At 39.5% G+C, this 11,180-nt stretch overlaps 1 protein-coding gene across 3 annotated transcripts; it reads left to right on the top strand.

The window, feature by feature from the left end:
- The first annotated feature begins 1,316 nt into the window (after positions 1–1,316).
- HMGN2 (high mobility group nucleosomal binding domain 2) lies at positions 1,317–7,708 on the top strand. 3 transcript variants are annotated; one of them, XM_034413550.3, is made up of 6 exons: positions 1,317–2,472; positions 4,631–4,675; positions 5,196–5,225; positions 5,384–5,434; positions 5,540–5,635; positions 6,837–7,708. In XM_034413550.3, the coding sequence occupies exons 1-6, from the start codon at positions 2,458–2,460 to the stop codon at positions 6,870–6,872; spliced, it is 273 nt and encodes a 90-aa protein (XP_034269441.1). In that variant the 5' UTR covers positions 1,317–2,457; the 3' UTR covers positions 6,873–7,708. The 3 variants fall into 3 exon arrangements, with proteins under 3 accessions (XP_034269441.1, XP_087732401.1, XP_087732400.1); XM_087876275.1 differs by having other exon boundaries at positions 1,318–2,472; positions 5,511–5,635; XM_087876274.1 differs by lacking the exon at positions 1,317–2,472 and adding an exon at positions 2,715–3,338.
- The last annotated feature ends 3,472 nt before the right edge of the window (positions 7,709–11,180 follow it).

The following is an 11,180-nucleotide window of genomic DNA, read 5'->3' as shown; positions in this document are numbered from 1 at the left end:
GTTTTATCTAGAATTATATAAACCTGATTGTATAGAATGCAGATGGATTTTAAAAATTGAGGCTGGGTACTTTTGGCACTTGTCACTTTAAAACACTGTATTTTAAACTGCTTCAAAGACTTATCTTCCAGTATTTTTTAAATGTAAAAGGATGCGTTCCAGCCATTAACTACAGCAACTGGAGGAACTTTGTTTCACTTTTATGTGTTTAGTTAAGAATCCCATTTTTCTAATGCCTTTTACTCAGAGAAAGAAAAAATTGAAGTATAAAAATAGTTGAATTTATTGAATTCATGCCCCACTATATCCAAGTAACTCTGAACAACTAACAACAAATACAGCAAAATCATGATTTTAATCACCACATAGAATACTCTACCAACATAGATGACAAAAGAGTGAAATAAAAATGGCACAAGAACTTATGTTGGGAAGGTTGCAAAAATCCTCTCTGGATCTCTAAATATCACGAGGGGGCAAGTATGATCTCCAATGGGAAGTCAATTCAAAGCAACAATGTGGCTACAGAGAAGCAGCACTATCTTATTTTTCTTCACCTCCCACAAATGTGGAATCATTAACTGCTGTTCCCTACAAAATCTGAAAGGCCAGCCATTCATAGCTACGATCTAACCAAAATTATATAATTCATCTGATAAAAGAATCCCAGTCTCTGCTATTTTTAAATAGAACCATCTAGCCAGCACTTATTTACTGTGCCTGATTTGTTGTGGTCTTGAGAGAATGGCTGCACATTCAGTGCACGTGGCAGGCTAGTTTCAGTCCCTAGCAGGGACTGTAGAGGAAGTTAACACCGCAGATATGTAAATTAGGCTCTTCCAACCTGGTACAACCCAGTTGGATTGAAAAAGACTCTTACCCATCATCTTTCCAGAGTAATCAACCAGTTGCCAGTCAAAACAAGAAGGGTAGAAGGTCAGCCATATTTTGCCATGCCAGTTGCCAAGAAGTAATAAAAAGGAAATGCTAAGTTGGGTTGCTGATCCAATGTAGTTGGTATCGTTCCGTTCTCAACTGTGTGTGAGGCGGGTCATGGTAGTGGTCTAACTCTTTGCCGTCATGTTTTTTGACCTTGGAGTCGATGGGGATTGTGGTAGCACGACCGCATGGTGCTGAAAAGGACAGCTCCCCACTCGACCCCACGAAGGAAGCGCCTCGAGATTTATTTTTTTTTTTGGTTAAAAAAAAAAAGGTGGACCACCAGCCATCATTCCCCCCCCCCTTTTTTTTTTTTGGAGAGGCGCCTTCTTTCACTTGAAGCCTTTTTTTTTGCCGCCTGCTCCCGGCTGAGACCCTGGCACTTCGCAGCCAAGGTTGGAAAGGAAGGGGGCGCTGTGGGTTGCGTTCCGCCGTGGCGAGGCAACGACCGCACCTTCCTCTTCCCTTTCCAGCGCAGGGAAGAGGCCACCATCTTCCCCCCGCGTCTTGCACCCAGATTCCTGTCAAAACGGGGGTTTTTTAACGGTCGGGCGGAGGCGCTCTCGTCCGCAAGCCCGCCGGCTCCTTCGCTCTGCGCCTTCCCCGAAAGGGGAAACGCGCGCTTCGGCTGGCCAGGTGCGCCTGGGGAACTCCACCTTCCCCACTCGGTCCGCAAAGAGCCATTAGATCCCCCCCTACCCCCAAAAAAGACTGCAAGCTTCGGCTGGCGGCTCTCGGATCGTCCGTGGGGGAAGGCCGCCCAGTCTCCCGGGCCAGCCGAGAATGACTTCCACGACGCATTCACACCTGGGGCCAGGCGTGTTTATTTACCTCAGGGTGGGGCGGGCAGCAGCCAGAGTGACGTTGAAACTCTTTTTTATTTTGCAACCAGTTCGGTAGATTTATACCTCACGAGGGGGGGAGGGGGAAATAACGGCTCCCTCGGAGGGAAAAAAAATAACGTTTCTTTTCGATTTCTTTTCGGCGTAGCGGGCGGTGAGAGGGAGGGAGAAGAGAGAGGAATACCGTTTTTTTTTTTTATTCTACCTGTTCTCACTTTTTCGAGAATCAAATCAATCCTGAGGTCTACTTGCAGCAGGACCAAACGGCCGCTTTGGCGGAGATAAAAGGTGGACGTTCAGTTGCGCGCGCGCTCTCTCTCTCTCTCTTCGCCTCCCCTCCAGAACCCGCCCCGGCTGTCTGTCCCTCGCCACGTGACCCGCTCTGTCCAATGGTTGGTCGGGGCGGTGGGGATCCGGCTGGAACCGGTTGGGCCGCGTCCGGCTCTATATAAAACTTTATAAACACCCGATTCAAATTAGTGGGGTCGCGAGCTACACGAGCGAGCCCAACAAACGGAATCCCCTTTCCCCCCCTCCTTGTTTTTATTTTCCGTCCTCCCTTGCTGCGCGGCTTTCCCTCCCATACATCCGAGTTTCTCCTTCCTCCTAGAGACCTTGCCTTTCTCGTTTCAATCCGAGCCGCCTTCTCGCTCTCCCTCCCTCACGCGCCGCTGACATGCCCAAGAGAAAGGTACGTGGCTGCGGCGAGGGAAAAGGGGGAAAAAAAAAGAGAGAAAAACTTAAGGGCCCGGAGGCGAGAGGGGCGATGGGGAAGGAGAGGGGAAAAGAATTCGTGTACTCGGAAGGGAGGGATGCTTATGCGGGGGTGAGCTTTCAGAGCAGACGCCATTTTCTTTCTCTTCTTCTCTACTCCCTCCCCGCACTCGATCGCTAGCTCGCTCCCTTTCCCTCCCCCTCCGCTTCGTTCGCCTTCGGGCGATTAACGGTCGGGGAGACGAGTGGGGGAAGCGCGTGCGCGCGCGAGACGGCTCAACGGTCGTCTTCGGGACTTAAAAAAAAAGTGGGGATGGAGGAGGGGGCGGGGCTTAGGGAAAGCGACCGTTAACCGCCGCGCATTTTTTGGGGTGGCCTATGAAGGAAAGGCGGTGCGCGCGCGCGGGAGCAGTGGTAGTGGGGTGGGGGTTGAATTTTGACTTCGCGAGCGACGATACAGGCGAAGCTCAGTGCGGGGCGGGGTAGTTGTGACAAGAGAGCGCGAGACGGCCAAGCGCGCGCGCAGGGAAGCGCGAGAAAACGCTTAATTATTGGCTGCCCCCATCGCCCGCGCGCTCGCCTTGCCCGCCAATCGGGAAGGGGCACGCGCCGACTTAGGCGCGGAGCAGGGGGGGAGTGTGGAAAAAAAAGAAGAAGAAGGGAGGGAAGTTGTCAGCAGAGGAGGGAAAAGAAAGCGGGGCGATCGGTTCGCTGCTAATTCTTTTTTTTTTTTTTGGCGGGAGGGCCGTTGGCCGGAAGGAGACCCACATGCACCGTCCGTTGAAGGCGGCGGGAAGCAGGAGGGCCCCTCGTTTCTCCTCCTTCGCCCGCTTAAATAATGAGGTTACGCTGTGTTTTTCTCTTCACCCTCCCCCACACACACACGTAAATTCAAAAAGGGCGGGAAAACCATAAGAAGGCCACTCCCGTTCCAAGCCCTGTTTTAAGGGCCTTGGATGGTGATTAGCAAGGCCGCCTGATAAATGATGCCTCTTTTTGCCCAGCGTGTTCTGAGTTAAATCTTGCCCCTCACACCTGTTGTTCGGAAGACCGCATTTGCTGTTTAAAATGAAGGAAGCTTGTAGGCTGCAGCCATTTAGTTTTCAGAGCAATAGCAATCACCGCCAAGGAGTTACTATTACAGCATGCTCCTGTTTTGACTTGCCTCACAGTTCACATTTTTTCTTCTGCAAGAAGCTTTTCGGGGTTTCATTGCCTAGCTACATTTTGGGGAAGAGGCTGCCTGAGTTAAGAAAGTGGAGTGTGGTTTGGATTTAGAAATAATGTTAAAGCAAAGAAAGGCTGCAGCAGTTCAGTGTGAGATTAGTTTCTGAAGTCTAGCTAGCAGTTGCAGGGACTAGGGGAAATGCTTCCTTCTGTGAGATCAGAATTCCTGAACTAAATAACATCTTGGTGTTAACATGGATTTGGTTGAGATCATGGTATTTTGAAATAAAAGCAGTCATTATATTGCCTAGAGCTGCTCTGTTGGGGAATAAAGAAACTGAATAAGAGACATCTGTCAGTGCTGTTATCACAACTCACAAGGTTATGTGATGTACAGAAATGCAAAGTTGTGCTTATCAGTATATGAAAACAAGATATTTTGATTTTATTGGAATAATTCTAAACATGAGAAATTATTGGATTCTGGAACAGTTCTTTAAAAAAGTATGATCCTTCAGAAACTTCACTGCAAATAGAATTTGGGTGCAAACAGTCAAGCTGTGAGAGCATCAAATATCCCACAGTTCAACCCTGAGCTACAAGTGTTCTTTTCCAAAATTTGGATGCTTCAGCCAAGTAGCCAAAGGAATATCTACCTACCTGGTTATGGCTTTTTTTTGCTGCTTTTATTTCTTAAAGTGAACTGATTACACTCTGCTATTAGAAAAACCGCTGGTTTACAACTTACAAGTACAGTAGTATCAGGTTATTAATTTAGGGATGTTTGAATGATATGTAGGAAAAATAGACAATTCAAATGGTTGTGAGGTATGCAAATGTAAAGTATAAATGAATTACTCAAGAAATTAGTATGTAAATTTAGCTATCCATCAATTTGCTTTATGCATTTATATTTAAATACAAAATAAATGTTAGTTTTGTTTAACCATGTCTAAAATTTCTTGTAGGCTGAAGGGGATACCAAGGGTGATAAGGCCAAAGCAAAGGATGAGGTAAGGAGTATTTGTTTAGTTTTGTCATTTGTTCTTTATTAACATAATTAAGTTGATCAACTTAATAGCCATTCATTTAATGAGCATTCATTACAAAGGCATTGGAAAAAGTGATTTACAACTCTTCCTTACACTTACAACTGATGCAACATCTCTAGTTGTGATCAAAATTTTGGTTCTTGGCAACTGGCATGAATTTACAACAAATTGCAGCATCCTTTGGTCATTGTGATCACTATGTACAACTTTCTCAGCTGGCTTCCTGCATCAATCGGGAAAGCTGAATTCGCTTAGCAATCATGTAATAAATGAATCATGGCAAAAAAAAGTTGTAAAATTGGAGGTCACTTAACAACAGAAATTACTGTCTCAGTTGTAAGCTGAGGAGGACTATATTATATTTTTGTAGCATCAGTTCTAAGTCTAGGACTACCTGTGTTATACTTTTTAATATTCTAATAGATTACAAAGGAACCATGCTAATTCTAACAGGATTAACTTTTTTCTTATCTTTAAATAGCCACAGCGGAGATCAGCAAGGTTATCTGCTGTAAGTATGTTTTATGATAAATGCTTTCGAGAGATGAGTTAGTAAAAGTAAAAACTCCTAAAGAACTCTTAATAATAGCATATTTGTGTAACAGATAGTTTTTATATACATCAAGTGCACAAACATTTCCAAAATATTCATTGTACTTTTATTTTTAGAAACCTGCTCCTCCAAAGCCAGAACCCAAACCTAAAAAGGCAGCTCCAAAGGTAAGTTTAACACTCTATGCAACTTGGATTGAAAATGTTTTGCTTCCATAAAGTGAATTTATATATCAACTCTTAGCAAATTTACTCTTGTTTCCAAATGATCAGAAAGCTGAAAAGGTACCCAAGGGAAAGAAGGGGAAAGCTGACGCAGGCAAGGATGGAAACAACCCTGCAGAAAATGGAGATGCCAAAACAGACCAGGTATATAATAACTATTAACACTTAAGTTACTTTAGTGTTTAGAAATCAAACAAAAATGTATGCTGTTTAAAAGAAGCAGGTAGTAATCATGTTTCTTGTTCATTTCCAGACAAATAATTTAAAGTAATACAAGCATTTGGGGTGCACAAATCAGAATAATTTGAATCCACAAGCCAGATAGAATCATTGGATCAGATCTTCAGTGTGAATCAGATTGAATCAGTAATTTTTATTTGGATTTACCAAATTATCTTGATATAGTTCACAAAAAAATCAACAATATAGACATTGGGTCATTGTCTTGGTTCATAGAGTCAGTCAAATCACCTTTGAATCTCCAATTTATTTTTTCCATTTCTAAGAAGCATGAAGTCTGATTTCTGCAGAATAAAATTACTATGTGAAATAACATGTTTCCAAAAAGAAGCCACTGCGATATTTGACAATAATCTCTCAATCAATGTTGTGTTTTAAGTAATCGCATCCCCCCCAAATCCTGAAACTTTCCTTAACAAGGTCCAGCTTAAAAAAATACTTTAATTAATTGTAATTTAAAACAAATATGACATACAGGTACCAAAATGTTTTTTCCTTGACTTTCATGTTCAAACTTCTAGTTCCACATTCGCCTATTTTAACTGTATCTTGTCATGTTTACAAAACATTACTGTAGGCTTATCATGTGTTCTACTGGGAAATGTAGAACAGTTAAAACTTAGCCTTATTTATTTATTATTTATTTATTTATTATATTTCTATACCGCCTTTCTCCCGTAGGACTCAAGGCGGTGTACAGTCAAGAAAAATATAGATACAGAAACATCATAAAATTGCTAATTAAAATTATTATTATAACATAGTTTGGCCCAATTAACTAGAACCTAAAATTAGATAACATTTTACACATCAAAAGTAATTTTTTTGATTTGGTGAGAAAGTAGTACATTATTACAATATGCAGGGATGAATAGTTCAGTAAATGCAAATAAAACAGTTGCAAGAGAATTTAATGGTATAGTTCTGGAGATATTTGAAATAATTTAAAACTGATAAAATTATTTGCTTTGTTGCTTAAATTTATCTTTCCCATCAAGAGTGCTTGATTATTGGCAATAACTGCATCTTACATGCAAACACCGACCCTTTGAACAGTAATTGCACAACGTAAAATGCTCTCTGATGAACTACATTTCTCTTTCAGGCACAGAAAGCTGAAGGTGCTGGGGATGCCAAGTGAATTGTGTGAATTTTTGATAACTGTGTACTTCTGGTGACTGTACAGTTTGAAATACTATTTTTTATCAAGTTTTATAACAATGCAGAATTTTGTTTTACTTTTTTTTTTAAAGCTATGTTGTTAGCACACATAACGCTTTGTTGTTGTGTTTTAGAGGGAGGAGTGGGGACAAGTGTCATTGACTCTGTTACTTAGAATCTGGGCTTTTAAAAGTCCCCCTTCAATTTTGCCAGAGGGAATCTTTATGGGCACAAAGAGAGGATTTCCTGATGCTGTCAATCTGTATTGGTTTTTGAAATGCTTCAGACAACACTGAAATTCCTAAAATGCCTGTTTTGAGAAATAACATTAAAGCTGTACTTCTAATTTTAATTATTTCAGTGTCCCTCGCATTTATTACTTCTCTGAGTATCATGTGGCATTTGGTACTTGCTATCATAAAACCAAATGCATTCTTACAGGATCAGGCAATCCAGATTTCTGGTGTCAAATACCGAGGGAAGAAGGATGGCTTATAACTGAGCCACATTCCCTTCTTTATTGTGAATCTTCAGATTAAAAATTCTGCAGTTTTTGTTTTTTTCTTAAAGTCAGGGTAGGTTTGTGAAAAGTTGTTAAACAACATACTAAATGTGAAAGTGTCCACCCTCACTCTAAACTTTCCCTGTTCCAATTAATTGGATTTTATATAGTAACTTTACATTTTGGTAGTACAAAGAAAAGGGGAGTTGGAACTTGTTGTAAAACATTGCGAATTGTAGCCCATGTCCTGCCTGAATACCATTGATTGATCGTTTTAAGAAATGTACCTTTAATAAAGCTGGATATTGTTTGGCTTTGACTGTTTTTTTTTTCCTCTTCTATTGTCTGTTCATTTCCTGCTGCCCTATTTTTCATGTTTTTATGTTACAGCTTAAATGTACATTACATATAAGTATAAGTATAAGGTACTTAAATGTACCTTCTTACAGATAAACAGTTTAAAAGTTCCAGAACATAGACTTCCATAGACAAACTAATATTTAATGCTGTTATCTTTCATTTTGCATACATAGGTAGTAATAGTATAAATGATCCTTAAGTATCTATAGCAATAGTGAGAGGAATCTTAAATTTATGGAAAAATAGGGAATGGACAGTTGTTAACTGTCCATTAATACAAGATTGAAGTGCAAGAGTTGCATCACACAATTAGTAATTTAGTTTTACTGATTTGTATTGCTACAAAACATTGTCCAAAACTTATTAGACAATAAGTTTTTTAAAATCTTTATACAGATAGTACTTGATTTATGACAATTGAGCCCCAAAATTTCCATTGCTAAGCAAGGCAGTTGTTAAGTGAGTTTTGCCCCACTTAATGATCTGCACTCATTAGAACTAAATGCCAGTTGCCAAGCATCCAAATTGATCAATAATCATAGTGAAAACCATAAGTCACTTTCTTTCAGTGTCGATGTAAGTTTGAATAGTCGCTAAACAAATAGCTGTAAATCAAAGACTACTTGTAATGTAGAATTGCCTCTTCTAATCTGGCCCTCTTTTTACTGCCAGTGTGTTGGTCTATAGCTTCCCAGATACTCTGTTCTGAACCGAACATCATGGGTCTTAATCATGAGCTAAACATTCCATGCTTTGTAAATTTGAGACTTTTCTATTCTGAATTTATTTTCCTTTCATTAAGAGTAGCTGTTTTAATAATGCTTCCATTCATTAAACATGTATAGCTAACAGCCTTTTCTACTTTCCAAGTGTGTTTACATAACTAGATTTCGTGATAGTGCGGGTTCTTTAAAATAGTTATTGTTAAAGTGATTTAACAAGTTATGTTACTGTGCTTGTTCCTAGTGGATTGCTGTTACTCAAAATATCCTCTTTTCATACTGTTGCTGCTAATCCTTGCATCAGGTTGATGAATCATCATTGATTAATTACCAATAGTGCTATATTAGTAGGGACAGTGAGTTGTATGTCACTGCTCAGCTATTTCTACCCAGCACAATTGTGAGCATATAAATTCAATTATTTTCTTAGTCAATTATTAGGAAATCCTTATCCATTAAGTACTTAATCCAACTTTATCTGGTGATCAAATAGCAAAATCAAGATGTGCACAAGAACTATAGGTGTTATTTTTTAATCTCAGAACAGACATTGAAATTCAGACCTTTTTATCTTAGTTGTGCTTAGTACTTTTTATTCCTCATGTAGCAATTGCTGCAGTTTATGATTTAAAAAGTCTTGGTGGTGGCCAGGACAGTACAGTTGGTTGCATTGCCTGGTTTTTATATGCATCAAAAAAATGTTTCACTCCACTGTCATAGCCGCTATCTTGACTGTTTTTTAACCATACCTTGTAGATATCCTTGGATTGCTGCATTTAGTTTGGATGATCTTATTTGAATTTTGATGGACCAAAGTTTTCAAGAAAGTGCTGCATTTTCCATGTAGTTGAAATAACTGTTTTCCTATTCTCGCCCCGATTTTCTTAGTATCTTGCTCCCCATCATCACCACATTTAAATCCAAATACAACACACCACCCGTATCCCAATCTTCCAGCCTAGCTACTGCTGCCAGGCTTGAATTCAAGTTCAGCATGCCCAAATGCCCACCCATCCTCTTCCACCTTCCTAGTCTCTCTGTAGGCTTTACATTTTCCTCTGATATCTTCCAGCTTGGAGCGTTCCTGTTCAGAGGATGCGTGTTCTGACTTCATACTCACTTCACACATACACATTTTGGTTCTGGGATGGACTGCCCAGCATTCCCTATTTCATGCATGGAATGTTAGCACATTCCTTTGGAAAATACAGAGTCAATTGTTAAATGAAATTTCTGTTACTTTCTTTAGATTTTTGTATGTGAAGTGGAAGTTATAACGAATTTTCTGTACAAATCAAAGTAAGCATACTTTGTATCATACTTTATTAAATGTTACAATGCTACATAAATTGGACCAATTTTTTTTTCAAAATTGTTTTTGTATTGCTTTGTTGACAAAACTGCTTCAGAATAACTTATCTTTTTAAAGTAAAATGATAAAACAATTATACGGTAACAACAGCCTAAATAAAATGCCACTAATTGATCCAAACACAAATTAAGTACTTGTGTTAAATTCAGGACTGGATTCAAATTGCAGCTCTCGTGGGGACTATAATCAGTGTGTATGCTTCTATCTTTAATTGCAGTTACTTAAAATATATTATCTGGAATAGCAAGAGGGCCCCGAGTTACACTCTTAAATATGCAGTAGAAAAATGGAGAAAGGATCAAGTAAAAAGTCAATTAGCAATTTTAACTGCAGAAACTAAACAGCACAAAACTGGGTTTGGAGACATCTACTTTTTCAGATTTTATTTTTGCCACAAAATTATTTGGCAAATACTGCATAAAATGGAGAAATTAGTTTGAGGGAGTAGCATAAGACCGGCCAGGTATATTTTAGACTCAAGATTATTTGAAATGTTCTCGGCACAATCATTTCATGTTTTGAATTTAGAAAGCATATTGCCTATTCAGCACTAGCTTCAGCACTAGTTGATCGATCTTGGCTTAGGTTAGGGTTGGAGTCCACTTAATATTATCCATGTCCTGTTCCTCCACCCTACAGACTACCACTTGCTTTTGCAAAAACTTTTAGGACAGTTAACTTTTTGCATATGAATATGCTAAACAAAACTGCCTGTTTTCTAGACATGCATGCAAAGGAGACAAATTCCATTCTAGAACAAGAACAAAGTGATCAGAGGGTTCTATTTCCAAATTAAATTAACTGATCTAACTTTTAAGTATGAGAGTAAAAATGAGCCACATTTATAAACCATTTTGGCTTCTGTTACCATAATTAGTAAACCCAACTTTTTGCATGCTACAGTGAATATTTTATTTATTTATTTATTATATTTCTATACCGCCTTTCTCCCGTAGGACTCAAGGCGGTGTACAGTCAAGAAAAATATAGACACACAAACATCATAAAATTGCTAATTATAATATAAAGCACAATAAAAGGTTTCATCTCAAGAAAGCAAGTAAAGCCAATAGTAAGAACTGGGATGTGTACACAGTTGAGCCACCTGTGATCAAACAGATGCTCTAGATTTGTCGTGCCCCCCCCCCCCCCAGTAGCATCATGGGTATTAGTCCAGCCCAGCTATTATGGATGGCTGGTTGTGTTAAATATCCCAGAAGCTCAACTAGAACAACTTGGACTTTTGAATTCATAGAAGATATAGTTTGTCTCCAAATAAAATTTTAAAAAAGCAAATGGCCATATAAGAAGTTCTTAATTTACGACCACAGT

The sequence above is a fragment of the Pantherophis guttatus genome, chromosome 10 (assembly GCF_059756535.1).
Source record: "Pantherophis guttatus breed Tessera chromosome 10, ASM5975653v1, whole genome shotgun sequence".
Taxonomy (NCBI): Eukaryota; Metazoa; Chordata; class Lepidosauria; order Squamata; family Colubridae; genus Pantherophis; species Pantherophis guttatus.
This window is presented reverse-complemented; position numbering and strand designations above follow the sequence as displayed.